Source organism: Macaca mulatta, chromosome 13, assembly GCF_049350105.2.
Source record: "Macaca mulatta isolate MMU2019108-1 chromosome 13, T2T-MMU8v2.0, whole genome shotgun sequence".
Taxonomy (NCBI): domain Eukaryota; kingdom Metazoa; phylum Chordata; class Mammalia; order Primates; family Cercopithecidae; genus Macaca; species Macaca mulatta.
Window position 1 is genome coordinate 95,958,701 of NC_133418.1, and position 22,392 is coordinate 95,981,092.

Here is a 22,392-nt window from a genome sequence, read left to right on the forward strand (position 1 = left end):
GGTCAAGGGAAGGTCTAGGCTGGCGAGGGAGGTGTGGGAGTCCTCAGCGTAGAGATGGTACTTAATGTCTGGACTGGATGAGGATCTAGCAGGTCAGTATAAATAGATGAGAGGCCAGAGGGCTGAGCGCTGGGGGAGTTCCAGCATCCAGAGGCGCGGGAGATGAGGAGGCAGCAGCCAAGAAGGGCTGGAAAGGAGCTGCCTTTCATGTAGTCAGGACCAAAAAAGAGCCACCCCTCGCCCCTATCCCTGGCTGGAGAATTCAAGGATGAGACACAAGTCGTGTCAAAAGCTGTGATGGGGTCAAAGTAGACGAGGACTAACCGTGGCTACATTTGGGAAGATGAAGGTCATTGGCGACTCCAGCGTGGGCAGTTTCAGTGGGGAGTGTGGACTAATGCCTGTTAGGCGTGGACTCGGGAGAGAAAAGAGACGCAGCAATCATTTTGTCTTGGTTTTGTTTTGCTTTCTTAAAATAAGAGAGGTAACAGAGAGCTGATACGCTGATAGCAATGATCCCGTTTCAACGAGAATATCGTTGACGCCAGAGAGGGAACAAGTGTTGGAACTGAAGGATTAGCCGGATTGAGCAGAACAACAGGAGAGGGTGGTGAGCCAATGGGATGCTTGAAATTGAGACCATGGTGTGGGGACACACTTTAGAATGCCAAGGCCTACGATGTGGCCACGGGAGGGAGCGCAGAAGCGGGGTGGAGGATGAGCTCGTTTCGCTGCACTGAATGTTTGTGTTTCATGTTCTGTGGTTGAATGTTTGTGTTTCATGTTCTGTGGTCCTCTCTGCGGTGGGAGGGCTGTGGTGATGACTTACACAGCCACCCAGTCTCTAACAGAGAATACGCACCCAGGAGGCCTTCAAGATACGCTTCTTGACCTGGAATGTTCTCTGTTTCAAAGAATGAGCACAGGCTCCTCACTACAGTGACTCCCCAAGCTTCACTAAATTCGTTCAAACCAGGGAAATGACCACCTTCCAAGGCCACCCGAGAAGTGTGAGGTATTCGCCAGTCCGTGGAGCACAGCCCGTGGCTGATCAGACCTGAGTCAGCTGCCTCTCATTTGCTATGTTGGGTATTAGTTCAAACCACGCAGCCCAGTTCACCTAAGGCATCCTGCTCTCTCCCCCACATCCGGCTTCCTCCTGAGCCCTGTGCAAACTCCCTGTCCTCCTTCCTTCCTCCCTGCTACCCCTCAGCAACCCTCTGTAGTCTTCCCTGCACCTAGGTCCCCACCCCACTTCCAGCCCCTATCCTTTCTCCAGCCCCCACCCTAACCCCGTCTGCAGGTTCTGGCCTTTAGTACTTGGGTGGCTGCCTCAGATTCTCCTTGCTCTGCTCTGTGGCTGGTCCCACTCTTGAATACTTCAGATGCTTGCCTTCATGTAGCCTGCGGTCCACTCCAGCCCCACTTCCTCCTCCTCCCGCTCCCCAGGTACCTTGGTGTTGATCTCCTTCCGGTCCTCTTCTTTCAGCAAAGGGCAGGCTTCTTTGGCATGGTCAAAGGAGAAGGCTGTCAGCGTGGGAGCAGACTGAGAAAAAGGCAGGGCAGGCTTCTTGGCAGCGGCAGGTCTGTCTCTGATGGGTGAGGCCAAAGGTTTTGGCTCTGAGGGGTTGAGAACAGGAGTGGAGCTGAAACACCCAGGACCCTCCTGAGCTCACTGACCCTGTGGCTTGCTCAACTCTACTGCTAAGCCCCGCACCCTCAATTCTTCCTCGATGGAGCAAGACCTGAGTTAGGTTTACTGTACAGGGCAGCACTGGCAGGCATGGGGCGGACTACCTGTGGACCAGCATCACCCCCCATTCGTTCATTCACTGCACACTTTATTCCAAGATAGGTGCGGGAGTGGGGGGAGGCTGGGCGGGAAACAGGGCCAGATGTGTTATCCAGGAGATATAAGACATTTCCTGAGAATATAAGTGTATCTGTCCTGGGAGGCTTGTACGGAAGGAAAAGAAAAAACAAAATGGGCCCACCAATGCTTTCATATGATTGTGGGCTTGCCTGAAAGCATGACGCAGCAGGAAAGGGCAGAGTTGCCAGGACCAGAGAACTAACACTAGTCCAGTCTCATTTTACAGATGGGAAAGCTGAGAGCCGGTGTGATGGGTAATAATAGGTGCCGTCTGGATTGGATGCCTACATAGCTGGTAAAGTATTGTTTCTGGGTGTGTCTGTGAAGGTGTTGCCAGAGGAGATTGACATTTGAGCCAGTGGACTGGGAGAGGAGGACCCACCGTCAACGTGGGTGGGCACCATCCAATCAGCTGCTAGCTACCATCACAGCTAGAACAAAGCAGATGGAAGAAGGTGGGATCACCTTGCTTGCCGAGTCTTCTGGCTGCCTGCTTTCTCCCCTGCTGGACGCTTCCTTCTACTCCTCCTGCCCTTGAACATCACACTCCAGGTTCTTTGGCCTTTGGACTCTGGGACTTGCACCAGTGGCACGCCAGGGGCTCCCGGACCTTTGGTCACAGACTGAAGGCTGCCCTGTTGGCGTCTCTGGTTTGAGGCTTTCGAACTTTGACTGAGCCACTACCAGCCTCTCTCTTCCTCAGCTTGCAGACGGCCTCTTGTGGGATTTCACCTTGTAATCGTGTGAGCCAATTCTCCCTAATAAACTCCCTTATATAGAGACATATATCCTACTAGTTCCATCCCTCTGGAGAACGCTACTACAGCCAGTAACCTTCGAATGCTCTTGGGATGGATAAAATACCCATTCACTTCCACTTGATGGCATCAAATCCACAGTATTGCTTTGTCATTCATATTTTCCCCATCAGCGGATTTTAAAGGTACATTTCTCATTATGAAGGCAGGGCTCAAACAGGTCCATTCATTTTCTGCCACTCAGAGGGTTTTGAGCTCACCATCCTTGGGTGAACCTGGAAGGCAGGGGTCTGCTGAGATGGGGCCACCAGCTGAGGCTGCCTGAGGCTGGAAAACACAGCTTACATCTGGGGCCCCTGCGGAGCTGCCAGGTCACCGGGGTCCTCTGCCCCGCCCGTGTCTTCTGCAAAGGATTCCTCTGCTTGGTGCAGGGAGAAGGATCAAGGGCCAAGGGGAAAGAGGGGCTTTGAAGCTTCATCTGCCCAGAGGTAAGAGGCAGAGCAGAGGGCACATGTGGTAGGCACCATCTGGCCAGCGCAAGGACTGCAGGAATGCCACAGATGTGAGGAAGCCCCCAGCTTCAGACAAGACCCTGTGAGCCCCTACCATGTACTAGGCATGTTGCACATAGAGGGCAGTGTCAGCCCAGCTGTGTCAGCCCAGCTGCCAGCCAGAGGGCAGACAGCCCTTTAAGGACTTAACTACTTTTTATGTCATTTCTTCACCTGTACCCCAAAGGTATGCCCTGGAAAGCCTTGTCTGAGCAGCCTGCCCCTGCCACAGCCCCCTGGTGACCTGGTTCTCAAACAGCAAGCTGGAGAGCCAGGGGAGGAAGTGGTTACTGCCTGGGGTCTCCTGGCCCAGCCCCCACACCAGCATCCTCTGGGTTAGCTCTTAAGGTCACTCAGGGTGCCAGTGCATTTCGCCACAGACTGCCTGAGCTCACCCTGCTGCAGCCTGGCCCGAGAGCCGGGGAGAAGCAGCTGCCGCAGAGGTTTCTGTGCCAGGCCCAGCTTTGTGTCTTGATCCCAGGGCCTCTTGGGCAACAGCCACCCCTCTTCCCCAAACTGCCCCACCAGCTGAGCTGATTAGCAGAGTGACCTGCCAGGAAGCTGGTCCTGGGAAGGCCACCCCTCCTCCCGGGCAGCAGAGCAGCTGTCTCCAAATCTTCCCTACCATGGCCTGGGCTCGGCGTGTGCTGCTCCCCAATCCTGCAGCAGAGGCTCAGCTTCCATCCACCAGTCCCACCTCCCCATAGAGTTCAACCCAGGAAGGATCCTTCCTCCCTCTTTAAAGGTCTCCTACCTTGCCCTGTTCCCTCTCCTTGCCTCAATCCTGTGCTGGCCCTATTCCCTGACAGCTAAAGCTCCTGGGGCCGGTTGGCTGAGGTTTGTGGACTCTGGTTTACCTTCTCATTCTCTAGGTGAGGAATACTCTCTCTATTTGCTTAACACACTGCAAGGGGCAGCTGCTTGATGTGTCAAGACCCCAGCTTTAGAGCCATGGGAACTTGACTGCAAGCCTGATGGGCCTCAGCGACCAGGGAGAACATCCTGTTCACAGAGCCTTCGTGTGCCAGCTCGTCTGTCACACAGGGCAAGCATCATCTCTCTTATCGAGGCCGTGGCAAGCTGCACAAACTGGTGTATGTCAACACACCTGATGTACCAGAGCAGGTGCCAATAAATGTCACTTCTCTTCCACACCTCGCCTGGGCCTGCTGCCACCCTCCAGTTAGACCTCCGGTGACTTCAGCTTCCTGCTGTGAAATGAAGGGCCCAGACACAAGAGCTCTCAGATCTCCTCTGGCCCTAATTCTGTTTCCATGACCGAGGGCAGGAATTCAGAGAGTCAAATAACAAAGGGAGGTGTGCATGGAAAATACGTACCCACAGATGCAGGGGTCTTCTCCCGAGGCCCACTCTCCCGAGCCAATCTTAAAAGAATGGGGGAGAGAAAAGCATCATGAGGGACGGCCAGCCACAGACACTGCTGGGGGAGCCCAGGGTGGCTCCAGGATGGGACAATGGCCAAGATGGGGGACTGAGGGGAGGGCACTGTTATCTCTGCAGAGGCTCTTGGCCCAGGATTCAAGCTGCAGGAGATACAGCTCCCTCTGCAAACACAAGGGCAAACTGACCACCAGGCCAGGTTCAGCCCCATTTCCTGGCAGTGCAGCTCACCCATTCCCCAGGAGGCCAACACCCACACGGAAACTGCTGGCTTAAAGGAAGCCCCCACCCTCCCGCTGCGCTGCTTGGGCCTGTGGAACTGAGAGCAGCTGCAGCAGACAAGGGTAAACTGCCTCTCAGCTCAGAGAGCACTGAGTTCAAGTTCTCCAAGCTGCCCCAACCCCGTGAGAGCTCAGTGACCCCTAAACAGTCCACTCCTCATGATTGTAATCCCTATCCCCCCATCTCCCATCCCCCAGGGACTGGGGGGGTTGACCCCCTTTGCTGTGACAGGAAGTCACCACCGTTTTGTACAAGAAGTTCAACCCCAGTTACCCACAGGAAGGGAAAACAGTGGCATCCCTGGCACTGGTTTTAATTGTAATTTCTTAAGTTGGAAGCACCATTTACTTATTCAACAGGTATTTACTGAAGACCTACTATGTGTCAAGCACCATTCTAGACACTGGGAATGGAGCATCAATAAGACATGATACTCCCTGCCCTCCGGGAGCTCAGGTTCCCATGGAGACCAGCCCTGCAGCATCCCACATGGCTTTCCCCTCTCAGCGAACATCAGGACCCACTGGGGAGATGACGAGTTACAAGCCACAGCAACAGGACAGGAACATAACATCCCATGCTCTGGCCTCAGAGGATCACAGTCCAGGCCAGGCTGGAGGAGAGGCGGTAGGACAGCCCACCTCAGTGCCTGCCTGGATCCAGGGGAACCCTGATCCTTGGGGACTGTGGAGGTCAGGGGACCCTGGGTCCATGGGAGGAGCAGAGCTTCAGTCTGGGCCTAGATCAGCAGGGACTTGCCATTGCTCCCAGGGCCAGGACCAGCCTCTTGGGTCTAGACCCACAGGGAGGGATTGTGTGGGCTGGAGATAGTAAGTGAATGCCCCAGGGTACCCCTGACCTGGGGAGCCCATCCCCTAGGCCTTTGCCATTGTAACCCACTACTGCCCAATCACTGCCCAACAGCACTAACAGGATTGGAGGCAGGTGGGGAAGGGAAGTGGAGCGTCAAAGTCCACACGGTTGCCCTTGGCTTCTAGGAGCTCATGGAGGTCCCAGGCTGCCTGAGGTGAGCACAGGATGCCAAAAACCCCGATGCCACCCCCTTCTTCAAGGCCTGGCCTCATCCTGCTCATGCCTTGGCTTGGGGCCCTGAGCTGCAGCCTCGCCCCCACCCCACCCCCTACAACACACACACACCTGCTCTGAGCAAGCGATTTGGCCTCAGAGGACTTGGCTCAGCTTCTCTCAAGCTGTGGACCTTAGGGAAGCCTCTTGCCCTCCCCTTTTCTAGAGACCCCTCAGCAGAAAGGAATGAGGCCAAGACAGGCCACACCGATCAGGGACCCTGCCTTCCTGCACGTGGCAGCCCCACTGCACCCTCTGTGAACCTCACAGAAAACCCACCACCGCTCCGGCTCCTCCTCAGGCCCCAATGAGGTGGGCGGGGCAGGGGCAGCAAGAGCCCTGTTTCCAGCAAGAGCCCCTTCCTGCTCCAGCCCAAACATCTAAGTGTGTCCAAGAGTGGCCTCAGCACTGTCCCCAGCACCTGCCTCTTCTCCTATCCCCTGTCTCCAGGAAGGGTGCTGGTATCTGTCCAGCGGCTGAAGCCAGGAACTCAGGCATGGTCTCAGCTCCCCCATCGTCAACCCACATCCAGCCGGTGGCTCAGCCCTACCATTCGTCCCGCCCCACCCCCACCTCTGCATCCTCACCCCACACAGTCCCTGCCTCTGCCCTGTTCAGGCACCCTTGGCCTTCTCCCTGGATTCCTGCAGCAGCCCCACCTCCATCTACACAGTCCATGCCACTCTGAGGTTGCCAACGTGGCCTTTCTAAGTCACAGCAGATGCCACGTTCATACCCGAAAGCCTTTGGTGGCACCTCCTCACAGGAGTATGAAGCTCCCACCTCTCAGGTGGCACACAGGCCCTTCACCCCCACCCCGCAGGCTGTCACTCAAGGATGCAGGGGCTCACTCCTCCTTCCATCTCTCCCTCTTCCACCTCCATCTCCATCTCACAAGTGTGCGCTCACCCTTTCCTCAGAAGTCTGCCTGGCGTGATTCAGATCTCTTTCTCCTGGGTCACCAACATGACAGGCAGCCTTCGCCTACACACCCAGCTCTCTGAACTTCACCTTGATGACTTCCTGAGAGGTATCTCTCATGAGCTCCTGGAGCACACAGATTATGGCCTATTTGGCTTTGAGTTCATAGCGCCTGGCACATAGTAGGTGCTTAACAGCTTTTTTTTTTTTTTTTTTTTTTTTTTTTGTGAGACGGAGTCTTGCTCTGTCGCCCAGGCTGGAGTGCAGTGGCCAGATCTCAGCTCACTGCAAGCTCTGTCTCCCGGGTTTACGCCATTCTCCTGCCTCAGCCTCCCGAGTAGGTGGGACTACAGGCGCCCACCACCGGGCCCGGCTAGTTTTTTTTATTTTTTAGTAGAGACGGGGTTTCATCGTGTTAGCCAGGATGGTCTTGATCTCCTGACCTCATGATCCGCCTGTCTCGGCCTCCCAAAGTGCTGGGATTACAGGCTTGAGCCACCGCACCCAGCCAACAGCTTTTAAATGGACAGACGGATGAGTGAAATGGTGATACAGCCTCCATCCCCTCCATTGACTAGAGAGCCCCACATTTTCAACAAAGAGAAATCCACGTCACAACTAGACAGGAAAGGACAGATGTTTATTGTGGAACTAATCCACGCCAGGTACCAATCCTGGCCCCACGGAAGCCACAGAGGTTTTTGACATATGGCCCCTGCCCTGTGGTGCTCCAGGTTAAAGAACAGAATGAGGTTTAAATAAAGTAGGCTGGGCCAGGTGCGGTGGCTTACACCTGTAATCCCAGCACTTTGGGAGGCCGAGGTGGTTAGATCACCTGAGGTCAGGAGTTCGAGACCAACCTGGCCAGCATGGTGAAACCCCATCTCTACTGAAAATACAAAAATTAGCCAGGCGATTTTTTGTATTTTTGGTGGTGTGTGCCTGTAATCCCAGCTACTCGGGAGGCTGAGGCAGGAGAATCACTGGAACCAGGGAGGTGGAGGTTACAATGAGGAGAGATCAAGCCACTGCACTCCAGCCTGGGTAACAGAACGAGACTCCATCTCAAAAAAAAAAAAAAAAAAAAAAAATTTAAAAAAAATTGGCTGAGTGCGGTGGCTCATGCCTGTAATCCCAGCACTTTGGGAGGCCGAGGCGGGCAGATCACCTAAGGTTAGGAGTTCAAGACCAGCCTGACCAATATGATGAAACCACATCTCTACTAAAATTACAAAATTTAGAAAGGCATGGTGGCATGCTCCTGTAGTCCCAGCTACTCGGGAGGCTGAGACAGAAGAATTGCTTGAACCCAGGAGGCGGAGGTTGCAGTGAGCCAAGATCATGCCACTGCACTCCAGCCTGGGTGACAGAGTGAGACTCCATCTCAAAAAATAATAATAATAAATAAAAAACAAATAAAATAAACAAAATAAATTTAAATAATCAAGATTTGCCTATTTTGTTTAGTGGAAGGGAGGGGCTGACGCACTTCCTGGGCTGGATGCCTGCGGACAATGAAGAGAAGGCCACTTCCCCTCCTTGCCACCCTTTAAAGGGAGAGTAGGTAGACATGGAACAGTAGAGACGGAATGAACGGGTGGGGAAAGGGGTGAGAGGCTGTTGGGGGTGCAGAGATGGATGAGGGGAAGCACCATTACCCCTCGTAAAGGGACGGATGGATGAGTGAAATGGTAATAGGTCCTCAGGGTCTGGAAGGGTAGGAAGGCCCCGCAGAGCAGCACTGGGGGGCAGCGGGGAGGAACTGTGGGGTCGTGGGCTGGATGGACCATGAATGTCAGGCCAAGGAGACTCAGCATGATACGCCTGGGTCCTTGACACAAAGGACCCTGCATTCGTTCAATCAGGAATGTCAATACAGGCAAAGTGCATGGAAGAAGTGTGCAAGGCGGTGGGGGAAGCAGGAAAATGAAAGATGGGGATGGAAAGCACAGGGCTGCAAGGAGACAGGTTAGGCACTATTAGGGAAGGTCAAGAAGGAGGCGGAAGTGTGAACCAAGAGGGAAAGGCAGGGGCAAGAAGGGGGTGGAGCTTTCATGGCTGTTAAGAAAGACTTGAGGGGCTATGGAAATGTGTTAGGAGCAGGAGGCACTAGGAACAAGGGTCGAAGATGACTCTGAGACTTGAAGGCCAAGGAGAAGGTCTGCACCTTGACAGCAATGAGGTCTTGGGAGCGGGTGGTTTGGGGAAACACGAGGTGGTCCTTGTTGCCATGATGGCAGCACAGCCTCCCTGTCTCTCCCTCTGGTGATGGATCACATCAGCCAGGAGAAACTGGAGATGCCCAACAGAAAGATGGAAACACGTAGCCTGAACTGTGGATGGTTCCAGGGCTAGAGCAGGAGATGTGAACTCACCCACATCCCACCATCTGGAAGACCTGGACACACACAACGGCCCTAGAAGAAAACAGGAGATGGGGGCAAAGAGCCCTGGAACAATTTCGGGAATGGCAGAACTCAGAAATGGAAGAGGGCACACAGGAAGCTGCCTGGAATGTCGAGAAGCAGGTGTAGAGTCAGGATGCAGAAAAAGAAGAAAAATTCAAGGGCCATCCATGGTTTAAATGATGCAAAAAGGTCAAGAGTAAGGAGATAAGAGGAAAAGTCACAGGTCTGGAGCCAGCGAGTCATGAGAGGCACAGACAAGGCTGCTCCGAGGGGAGGAAGAGGCCAGCGTCTGAGTAAGAAAGGGGAGGACGTGTCCAATGGTGAGGAGGCAGAGGTCAGTGGAGCAAGCTGCTGTCTGAGGAGGCTGATGGTGAAAACTGAATAGAGAATACGAATCCAGAAGCAGGTTCACGGATGGCTCCCCATACCCCACAGGGTCGGAGAAAGACATGAACACGTGTGTGCACAGAGGGAAGGCACCAGGGAGACAGAGGAAATGAAGAAATGTGAGAAAAATGGAAGAATCCGTCATCAGGCACCAAGAAACGGGAGGGAAGCAGTCACAGGAGGAACTGGATTGTGACTGCACTGAAGGAGCCAGGCCCATAGGCCCTGAGCACACGCACACACACTCCACGCACATGCACTCACACACACACATGCACACACATGCACTCTCACACACATGCACTCACACACATACATATGCACACACATGCACTCTCACACACATGCACTCACACACATACACACATGCACTCACACACATGCACTCACACACACGCACACACATGCACTCACATGCAGTCACACACATACACATGCACACGCATGCACTCACACACATGCACTCACACATGCACACACATGCACTCACATACACATGCACACACATGCACACACACATGCATTCACACACATGCACTCACATGCAGACACATGCATGCACACACACTCATACATGCACTCACACACATACACATGCACACACATGCACTCACAAGACACATGCACGCACACACACACGCACGCACTCACATGCACTCACATGCACTCACACACAAGCACTCACACCCATATACACATGCACACATGCACACACACATACACATGCACACACATGCACTTGCACTCACACATGGACACACATGCATTCACACATACATGCACACACTCCACACACATGCACTCATGCACACACATGCACACTCATGCACACACACGCACACTCATGCACACACACGCACACGCATGCACTCACACACGCATGCTTTCACACATACGCATGCACACACTCCACACACATGCACACACATACACTCCACACACTTCAAACACATGTAGTCACACACACAAACACATGCACTCACACACATGCACACACACACGTCCCACACACGCACTCATGCACATGCATGCTCTCACACACACACACATGCACACACATATGCACTCCACACACATGCACCCACACACGTGCTCACACACACTCCACAAACGCACTCACACACACACGGTCTCACACACACGCACACATACACACCCCGCACACACACATGCACACACATACGCACACACACTCCACACACATGCACTCACAACACACTGTCTCACATATACACACATGCACACACCCCACACACAGGCACACACACATGCACTCACATACACATGCACACACGCACTCACACGCACATACACATACACGCAGTCACACATGCACACACATACACACTCCACACAGATGCACTCACATACACATACATGCACACATACTTCACACATGCAGACACATACTTTTGCACTCATGCACACACAAACACAGACATGTACACTCACACACATGCATGCACTCACACACATACACATACACACACATACTCTTGCACTCACATACATGCATGCACTCACACATATATCCACATATACACACTCATACACATACACTCACACATACATACATGCAGGCACTCATACAGGTATGCACACACACAGACACACTCAAACACTCTCACACACACGTGCTCTGACATCACTCTGGACTGACCCTGGGGATGTTGCTGACCACCTACAGCACTGTCTGTCTTAACAAACCATAACCCGATTTATACCAACACAAAGATCCTCTTCCCCACTTGTTTATATGAGGAAGATATGAAGACCCCTTTTCAAGTCCAAAAGTTTGTGGACTGTCCCCCATACACACGGTACTGGTTGTATTTTTAGTATCCATCAATTAAGAAAATATTTAATTACAAAGAGCTGCCATTAACTACATCATGCTTTAAAATAATTAGTGTTTTATTCATGGCCGGGCATGGTGGCTCACACCTGTCATCCCAGCACTTTGGGAGGCCGAGGAGGGCAGATCACCTGAGGTCAGGCGTTTCGAGACCAACCTGGCCAACATGCTGAAACCCGTCTCTACTAAAAATACAAAAATTACCAGGGCATGGTGGCGGGTGCCTGTAATCCCAGTTACTCAGGAGGCTGAGGCAGGAGAATCGCTTGAACCCGAGAGGCGGAGGTTGCAGTGAGCTGAGATCGCACCACTGCACTCCAGCCTGGGCGACAGAGCGAGACTCTGTCTCAGAATTATATATATATGATAAAATAATTAGTGTTTTATTCATTTCTCCAGCAACCTCATCCACTAAGGCACTGGGAGAAAACAGAGGCTGGAGACATTGTCCGTGATGCCATTGACCCAGCCTGCCAGAGCCGAGAGGCAGAGAAGCCCTGGCAACCATGCTGGGACCTCCCCAGCTCTGTGGCTCATGGGTGGAGCACCCGGCCCTTTCCCTGCCTGGTGCCCCAAGAACTCAACCCCATGGAGGGTCGGCCATGAGGACCCCCAGTGGATCTCAGGGGGACAGAGGGAGACAAGTCAGCAAGGAAGGCTTGACTTAGAGTTCTTACCGCAGGTGTGGGGCCCTCAGGCCTGTGAGGACTCCCTGGCCTGGAGGTAATGGGCTGGGCAGGGAGCCAGGCACACAGGAGGGAGCCGCTGCAACCGGCCTGGCCTTTGGGATGGGTGGGATCACGATGCCCCCCAGGGACTTCTGTATCTTCTCATCATTGCAGTGCAGGTATTGCCTGGAGATCTGTGCCTGGGAGCAGAGGCGGGACAGGGGTCTGGCCTATGGAAACAGCCCACGGTGAACGCTCACCTCCCAGGCACCTCACACAGTGTGGAGCCTGCTGTCTGTTTCTAGCCACATCACCCTAGGACCCCCAGAAGGCTGACTGCTTCCTTACCGCTCCTGGTGAGGAGACTGGCAAGCCCTTTTGTGACTATTATTTGTTTTTCTGTTCTCATTTCAGAAAAATCCTAGAACAATCAGAACTGGAAGGACCTTCAAACACATCTGGTATAAACCACTATTTTCATAGATGTGCAAACTGGGGCCCAAAGAGGGGTGTGACTTGCCCACGGTCACACAGCCCCTGAGGGGCAGAGCAGAAACCAAGGCCCGAATGTGGGTCCAGCATCCTTTGCCACACTCTTGCTTAAAATGGAGAGGGCCAGAAAGCAGGAGGAATTCTGGAACATGTAGACTAGAGAAGGCCTAGGAGACCACCAGTTCTAGGACAAAGGTCATGCAGCCTCTGGCACAGCCACCCAGAGCCCCCAGGCCAGCTATGGAGGTTTGGGATGCTGTGAGAGGTGGTGAAATCAGAGCCTTGAGCCTCTCCCAGTGCTGTCGCTATCCTCACTGCAGACCTCGAGACACCTCCAGGGATGCAAAGGACATAGGGTCAGGGGTTGGTGGAGGCTAGAAAGAAAGGCAGGAGGAAGGGGGACAAGAAGCTGAGGACCAGACTCCCAGCAGTCGAACTGCCTTACCTCCTGAGCACCGGGTCTCAACTCGTGAGGACCCGGAACGTTCCCTGGCAGGTCCAGGCCCTTCTCTTTGACTCCACTGGCCTCGGGGGTGGTGGGGATACTCTGGATGGGAGGCATCGGCCTGGGCACCCTCAGCAGCCTCTGAGAGGTGGCTCGGGGGATGGTGCTCCACAGGGGAACTCCTTGGGGGCCTCCCCCTGGATTCAGAGAGGCTGTACAGGGATGGGATGAGAAATCAGTTAGTCCCAGAAGACCAGGGAGTGGAGGGGGGATTCAGACCCCAGCAACGGGGCCTTCTGCCCTGGGAAGGACTGGGATGGTGAGGAGAGAGGCCAGACCTGCCCCCAGCCCCACCACTGATAGACTGAGCAAACAGCCACTTCTGAGTGTCTGTGCCATTCCAGAAAGTGCTGTCTCCAGAAAGAGTCCTGGATTTAGGACTCAGAGGCAGCGTGGGAAGGAAGGGAAATAAAAGCAGTGCCAGATCAGGAGGAAACACGGCAGGTCCTGGTCGCGGGTAGAAGCTCTGTGGCCTCGGGCAAGCCACTGTCTTCTGAACCCCATTACGCTTCTGTGGAATGGGATGATTCAATGACATCACTTCTATAAGATGCTAGGCAAGTACGTGGCACATGACAGGGGCTGGTAAATTACTTCTGCTCCCCCTTCCTTTTCGGCTAGTGATGTGGGGGCGTAGCTGTTTTGACACAGCTAACGTAGTCTAAGACAGGCCGCCACACTTCCAGCTCCTTTCTGAATGTTTCAGGTGCTCAACAGACATTCCAGCGCCCTGTGCCCCACCCCACCTCACCCAGCAGCCATGCCTCGGGCAAAGGCACAGGGCAAGAAACACTGGGGTGGGCCAAGAGCTCAGGGTTATCTTTGCAAATATTGGTGATGAGGAATAATAAAAAAAAAAGACTAGCATTTTAACTTTTGTTCTGGCCTCATCAAAACCACTGCATCAAAACAGCCAAGTCAGGCCAGGCGCAATGGCTCACATCTGTAATCCCATGCACTTTGGGAGGCTGAGGCGGGAGGATCACTTGAGGTCCGAAGTTCGAGACCAGCCTGGCCAACACGGTGAAACCCCATCACTACTAAAAATACAAAAATTAGCCAGTGTGGTGGCACACGCCTGTAGTCCCAGCTACTTGGGAGGCCAAGGCAGGAGAATCGCTTGAACCTGGGAGGCAGAGTTTGCAGTGAGCCGAGATGGCACTACTGCACTCCAGACTGGGCAACAGAGCGAGACTCTGTCTCAGAAAAAAAAAACAAAAAATCAAAGATTAGCTGGGCCTAGTGGTGGTTGTCTGTAATCCTAGCAACTCGGGAAACTGAGGCAGGAGAATCGCTTGAACCTGGAGGTTGCAGTGAGCCAAAATCGCACCACTGCACTCCAGCCTGGGCGACAGAACAAGACTCTGTCCCAGAAAAACAAAAACAAAAAATAAACGAGCCGAGTCAAAATATCTTCTGTTCCTGCACACTTGCTCCCGTCCTGGCTTCTGGTGCTGGTTCTGTTCTGTCTTGGAGCACTGTTGTGCTGTGGTTAGCCTGTGGGGTGATGAAAGGATGGAGAAGAAGGACTGTGGTCACATGGAGACCGTGTCACTTGTCGGGCCACCTTGGGCCCCATCTGGGTGAGGGCACAGAGGAGTCAACTCGGCCTCAATGCAGGGGCCAGAGCAGCCCCAGCCCTGCTCGAGGGCCAGAGATCCCTGGCCCTCCATGCTTGCTGAGAGACCTGATAAGTCTACAGGTCACTGCCCATCAGAACATTAGGTAGAACAACTCCATTCTTTTTTCCCCTACACTGGAACTTTATAAAAAATAAACGAAATGACTAGAAAAAGGCTTCAAACCCCTAAAGGAGAGAGTCGTTGGTGTGGCAGCTCTAGAAGTTGCACCTCCTGCAAGTTCTAAGGAAGCTTCTCGGGCACTCCAACCCCACCTGCTGCCTCTATAATATCCAGCCAGGACCATTCCTCCCAGGGGCTCCCTGGCATCCTCCTGGGCTCCCCAGGAGCTGGACATACCCCACAACTCCAAGGAGAGGCTCAGCAGGGGGAGCAGTCTGCACAGGGGAGGGGAAGAATAGCCAACGACAACCCCAGGCTTGACAGCAGCAACCACCTGCCTCTTGAGAGCACTTCCCCCTTCTTCCTAAGACCTCAAGACTTCTTACTGCTCTTGTTACCCAAAAGTTCATTCTGCTAAAAAGAACCCATAGGATTCGCCCAGAAGAGGAGAGAAAGAAGGAAAATAGTAACAATGTATTAAGTTCTTCCCATCTGCCAGGTGTTGAGAATTCTGTGTACAAGTTTTCACTAAACCCCCACAGTAACACAGAAGTATTATTGATAGTGTCCCCATTCCACAGAGGAGGAGATCGAGGCCTGAAAGGTTACCGACTTGCCCAAGGCCCCAGAGCCAATGAGTATAGGGACTAAGATTTGAACTTTGCTTGTCCACCACCCAGATGAGAGAGAGTATAAAGCGCCTGCTGTTGAATCCCTTGTTCATCTGCTCAACAAACGTTTCTTGAGAGCCTCCGAGGTGCCAACCGACTGTGCCTCACACCGAGATCTCGGTCACTGCCCTCTTGGAGCAGACGATTACATGCAAGATTCAGGTTTTAAACAGTCACAAAAGTAAAGATATAAATGCAAATCATGAAAAGAACCGAAGGAAACAAATGATAGGGCATGATTGGAGAGCATCCTAAGGGGCAAATTCACATTGGGGAGTCAAGGAGGCCTCTCTGAGGAGGGCTTTGAAGCCAAGAAGAGAGGCTGGATGGGGATTTTCGGAGTGGGAAATGGAGGAGGGGTGGGGCAGGAGCAGTGGCTCTAAACCTCAGGCAGGAAATAGCCTACAAGCCCCAGGCCCTGGACAGCAGGGACCGAAGGCAGAGAGTGACACGGTTGGTGTGAGGCCAGGGCCAGAGGGTCTTGTGCATAAGGGAACATTTGGGGTCTTAGTCTAAGCACATCGAAAACCCACTGGCTGGTTTTGAGCATAGTGGTGGAAATGGGAAGAACATTTGTTTAAAAGGATCCTTCTGGAACAAGACTAGAAGGTGCAAGGGTGGGGATGAAGAGGCCAGTCGGGAAGCACTGCAGAGCCCAGGAGGGAGGCTCAGCTCCAAGGAGGTCACTGAGGTCACAGAGAGGGTACCTGGCGTGTGCCCACTGATCACCCCCAGGGGATCCCAGCATGCCACCTGGAAGCCTGCTGACCCTCACAGCCCTGGTGGCCTGGGGGCCTGACCTGGAAGTGGGTGGGTGAGGGGTGGGCAGGGGCCAGTGCTCACCTCGGGAAGACGCTGCCAAGCCCTCTGAGAGCCTCCTTTTCTTGAGCTTGTCCTTAATCTGGGTGGTGTCCCTGGCCACGCTGTTGGCCTCTGACTCCAGAGAAGGGAGGAGCACCAGAGGCTGGGCCCCCAAAGACAAGGCCCCGAGGTTCCTGGGGCAACCGTTCCTCTCCTGCCAGCCCTTGGAAGGGGTGTCCAGCTTGCGGCCACCCAGCTCTCCGTGTCCACTCGGGAGCTGTGACGGTTCCTCATTGCTCAGTAGGGTGCTCGGCTCAGGCTGGAGGGAACCTGAGGGGGACAGAGTTGTGAATGGCTTGGCACGCAGTACCCAGGGTGGCAGCAGGCACCAGCAAGCTCCTTGACATTGCTTCCTTTGAACAGGCAGCCACTTGCCTGGTGAGACCCAGTCATCTAATGTTTTAGTCACTCCTGGGGGCGAGTCATTCATTCGACAGTGTCTCTGAAGCACCTAGTCTTCACAAGACCCATTCCACGAAGTGCTCAGAACAAAAGGGGGAATCCACATGCAGTCCTATCACAGCACAGACAAGAGGCCATGAATCACAGGGAAGGTCATCTGCCCAGGGACCACCATCCACCAATCTCCAGAGACCACCACCCACCCATCTCCAGACACCACCATCCACCAATCTCCAGGGACCACCATCCACCAATCTCCAGAGACCACCACCCACCCATCTCCAGACACCACCATCCACCAATCTCCAAGGACCACCATCCACCCATCTCCAGGGACCACCATCCACCAATCTCCAGGGTCCACCATCCACCAATCTCCAGGGACCACTATTCACCCATCTCCAGGGACCACCATCCACAAATCTCCAGGGTCCACCATCCACCAACCTCCAGGGACCACCATCCACCAATCTCCAGGGACCACCACCCATCAATCTCCAGGGTCCACCACCCACCAATCTCCAGGGTCCACCATCCACCAATCTCCAGGGTCCACCATCCACCAATCTCCAGGGTCCACCATCCACCAATCTCCAGGGACCACCATTCACCCATCTCCAAGGACCACCACCCACCAATCTCCAGGGTCCACCATCCACCAACCTCCAGGGACCACCATCCACCAATCTCCAGGGACCACCAACCATCAATCTCCAGGGTCCACCACCCACCAATCTCCAGGGTCCACCATCCACCAATCTCCAGGGTCCACCATCCACCAATCTCCAGGGTCCACCATCCACCAATCTCCAGGGACCACCATTCACCCATCTCCAGGGACCACCATTCACCCATCTCCAAGGACCACCACCCACCAATCTCCAGGGTCCACCATCCACCAATCTCCAGACACCACCATTCGCCAATCTCCAGGGTCCACCATCCACCAATCTCCAGGGACCACCAGCCACCAATCTCCAGGGACCACCATTCACCCATCTCCAGGGACCACCACCCACCAATCTCCAGACACCACCATCCACCAATCTCCAGACACCACCATCCACCAATCTCCAGGGTCCACCATCCACCAATCTCCAGGGTCCACCACCCACCAACCTCCAGGGACCACCATCCACCAATCTCCAGACACCACCATCCACCAATCTCCAGGGTCCACCATCCGCCAATCTCCAGGGACCACCACCCACCAATCTCCAGGGTCCACCATCCACCAATCTCCAGGGTCCACCATCCACCAATCTCCAGGGACCACCATCCACCAATCTCCAGACACCACCATCCACCAATCTCCAGGGTCCACCATCCACCAATCTCCAGGGTCCACCATCCACCAATCTCCAGACACCACCATCCACCAATCTCCAGGGACCACCATCCACCCATCTCCAGGGTCCACCATCCACCAGTCTCCAGGGACCACCATTCACCCATCTCCAGGGACCACCATCCACCAATCTCCAGGGTCCACCATCCACCAACCTCCAGGGACCACCATCCACCAATCTCCAGGGACCACCACCCACCAATCTCCAGGGTCCACCATCCACCAATCTCCAGGGACCACCATCCACCAATCTCCAGGATCCACCATCCACCAATTTCCAGACACCACCATCCACCAATCTCCAGGGTCCACCATCCACCAATCTCCAGGGTCCAACAAAGTCATCAGATCCCTGAGCACTGACCTATGCCGAGCACAGGCTGCAAGCAGGAGCTCAGGAGTCTCAGAGCAAATCACCCCCACCCCCAGCAGACACACCAGATGGGAGAGAAACAAAACGCTCAGCACATTTAGAGGAGGAAAGAGGCTCTAGAAGACCTTCAGGAAGTGGTGCTTTTCACCTGGGCCCTGGGGGAGCCCTGGTGCAGAAAGGGACAGGGAAAGCATTCAGACATGCGGGCTCTGGAAAGCTCGGCCACACCCCAGCCCCATCAGAGACTCAGGCCACAGATGCTGGACAAGTGGCAGAGACGCTGAGTGGACATCTTGAGAGGGGCCCCCTCCCCATTGCCACCCTGGGTGCTCAGTACACTCCCAGGTCCAGGCACATGCAGAGAGCCCTGCTCCCTATTCCTGCCGGTCCCCTCTGCACACCTCCAACCTCTGAGGCACAGGGTTGAAAAGAACCTGCCTTTGAAAGAATCAAAGGGCATTTTCAGCAGGAGCCACAGGAAAATGACACCTGCTGGTAGCTTGAGAACACAGCCAGCATCTACCACACTCCCCGCTCCAGGATGAGGCCAGGGGCCCTGACCAGGCGGGTCTTCCCATCTCACCTTCTCCATGAGGCAGACTGGAATTGATGCTTCCAGGCGGGAGCACCCGGGGCCCAGCACTGGTCTGAGGGATGCTCCCGCAGTACTCGGCCACGGGGGCCAGGACCTTGGCTGGAGACAGAAGCACAGGAGAGTGGCACCTGAGAGACCTCCAAGGCCAAGACTGGGAGCAAACCAAGAACACCCGGCCGTAACCCTGAGCACTCCAACCCCCAGTGTCCCTGCCCAAAAACCCAAGGCATGTGGTGGCCCCACCCACAACACCAGAGCCTGGAAGGGTCAGCAGGGTGCCTGTGATCTCCACCAAATCCCTCCAACCCCACTTACCCCAGCCTCTCATCCTGGCTGCCTCCTCCTTCCTCGTACCCTGGCTTTGCTCCAAACCCCACTCCATCTTTTCATCTCCTTCATGGGCACCCCTCTTCCATCACCCAACATCACTGACCCCTGGAGTGCCCATCCCCAACCTCTGTCCACCAGCTGCTCTTTCCAGGCCACTTCCTCACTGCCACGCCCTGCAGATAATCCCCTACCCTATGGCTTCCACCCTGACCAATCCCACCCGTTGCAGAGCAGAGCATCAGATTACTTTGCCAACTCCTTCTTGGAAGTCCCCAGGCACCTCATCAGCAGGTCTTACACTGATCTTCCCTCTTCTCTCCTAACCTCCCTCGGCTCAGCAAAAGGCACCCTTTATCCCCGACATAGGGATTTGTGAACGCTCCCTGTGCAGGGAGACAGTAGTGGGCAAGGCTGACTCAGTCCTCAGTGAGATTTGAAGTCTGGCGGGGAAGACAATGATTAATAAGCAATGACAGTGTGGGGCCTGGGAGCCCGGCCAGAGATGGGGACAGAAAAAGCTTCCCAGAGGGTGGGACCACTGAACTGAGACCATACAGGGAGCAGGAGTCAGGAAAGAGGAGGGGAAGCTCAGCTAAGGCATGCGCTCCTTTAAGAAGCCTTCCATCTTTTGCCAGTTTTTAAAGAAGATTCTCTGTTTTTTGTTACTGAGTTGTTTGAGTTCCTTATATATTCTGGTTATTAATCCTTTGTTGGATGGATAGTTTGCAAATATTTTCTCCCATTCTTCACTCTATTGACTGTTTCCTTGGGGATACAGAAGCTTTTTAGCTTGATGGAATCCCATTTGTCTATTTTGTTTTTGTTGCTTGTGCTTTTGAGGTCACTGCTGGGTAAATATCCAACAGAAAGTAAATCAGTACATTGAGCTATCTGCACTCTCATGTTTATTGCAGCATTATTCACAATAGCCAAGATATGGAATCAACCTAAGTGTCCATCAACAGATGAATGGATAAAGAAAATGTGGCACATATACACAATGGGATACTATCAGGCCATAAAAAAGAATAAAATCCTGTCACTTGCAGCTACATGGATGGAACTGGAGGTCATTATCTTTTTTTTTTTTTTTTTTTTTTTTAAATGGAGTCTCAGTGGTGCGATCTCGGCTCACTGCAACATCCGCCTTCTGGGTTCAAGTGATTCTCCTGCCTCAGCTCCCCCGAGTAGCTGGGATTACAGGCGCATGCCACCACACCCGGCTAATTTTTTGTATTTTCGTAGAGACAGGGTTTCACCATGTTGCCCAGGCTGGTCTCAAACTCCTGAGCTCATGCAATCTGCCCACCTCTGCCTCCCAAAGTGCTAGGATTACAGATGTGAGCCACCATGCCGAGCCTGGAGGTCATTATCTTAAGTGAAGTAAGCCAGGCACAGAAGGACAAATTTTACTTGTTTTCATTCGTATATGGGAGCTAAAAAAGTCAATCTCACAGAGGCAGAGAACAGAATGGTGGTTACCAGAGGCTGGGAAGAGAAGGGGGTGGAATGAAAAGAAGTTGGTTAATGGGTACAAAAATACAGTTAGATAGAAGGAATAAGAGCTATTGTTTGATAGTACAGTAGGGTGACTACAGCTCATAATAATGTATTGTATAATTCAAAACAGCTAGAATTGGAATGTTCCCAACATCAAGAAATGGCCAATGGTTGAGGTAATGGAAATCCCAGTTACCCTAATTTAATCATTACACCTTGAATGCCTGTATCCAAATACCACATGTACACCCAGAAAATATGTACAACTATTATGTGTCAGTATTTTTAAAAGAGAAAGAGAAACCCTCTCTCCTGTGTTCCCACAGCCCCAGGCACACCCCCATTACTCTCTCTTCCCCACACCTCTCTCTGCTCCTGCCCCGCAGCTTCCCTAGGAATAGGCACTGTGTCTTACTCATCTCTGCAGTTCTGTACCTGCCACTCAGCAGTCACTTCACAAACGTGGGTCCCACACCCTCCCGGCTCAGTCCTTCCCAAGCACACCTCAGGACCATCCATGGGGCCCTAACCCACCACCTGGAGAAGCCACCACGCAGGTGGAAACCCAGCTCATCCACCCCCAGGTCGAAAGACTCCTAGTCTGGGACTCAGGAGCCTGGGTTCCCACTTTTTGCCACCTGTGTGACCTTGAGGAAATACACTAACTTCTCCGAGTCTCAGTTCCCACATCAGTAAAGCAAAGGAGTTGACAGCACTAAAGGTTCATACAACATCTTTATCCTATTTCTAGATTTGTAGATTTTTCTTTCTAAGATCTCAGCACCTCCCACTTCCCCACTGGAATCTACGTTCGGGTGGGATCTGATTTAGCACTGAAGTAAGCAGGTGTTTTCTGATTCCTATGTCGAAGCCACTGGGAGCTCTGCCGTGTGCATCATGCGCTGTCTCCTGAACAGCAGCTCTGGCCATCCTGCTGCTCTGCCCTCCTTCCAAATGGCCATCTGGCCCCTGCTCCAGCCCCTGCAGGATGAAGCAGCTCTGCACCTTGCTAGCACCCATTTCATCTGGGGCAGGACCAATCCCCTCACTTTCCAGGGGAAACTGAGGCTCACCCAGTCGGCTCCCAAAAGCAGAGCCAGGCCTCGAGGCCCGTCTCCTGATGCTAACTGGCCACGCACTGCTCCCACTACCCCACCCAGTTGGCAAAGGAAATAGAGCCATTCACTCTCCCTGAGGCCCCGGCCCACATCCCCTGCCCATCCACATCCCCTGCCCATCCACATACCCTTGACCACAGAACAGAATTAGCCCCTCAAGGAACCAGCCACCCTGCTGCAGAGAGTGGAGGCAAAGCTCAGGCCAAGGCTCTAGAACGCTCCAAGCACTCCTGGGCCAGGGAGCCACCCAGAAAGCCAGCTGAGC

The 22,392-nt window shown here is 53.6% G+C and overlaps 1 protein-coding gene across 1 annotated transcript in view; it reads right to left on the minus strand.

Moving 5' to 3' along the window:
- TOGARAM2 (TOG array regulator of axonemal microtubules 2) overlaps window positions 1-22,392 on the minus strand; it is a 77,402-nt gene that overhangs the window by 40,039 nt on the left and 14,971 nt on the right. Inside the window, 6 exon segments of the mRNA XM_077958771.1 lie at window positions 1,454-1,620; window positions 4,521-4,567; window positions 12,200-12,390; window positions 13,128-13,339; window positions 16,444-16,731; window positions 19,168-19,330. Coding sequence (XP_077814897.1) covers window positions 1,454-1,620; window positions 4,521-4,567; window positions 12,200-12,390; window positions 13,128-13,339; window positions 16,444-16,731; window positions 19,168-19,330 — 1,068 coding nt within the window.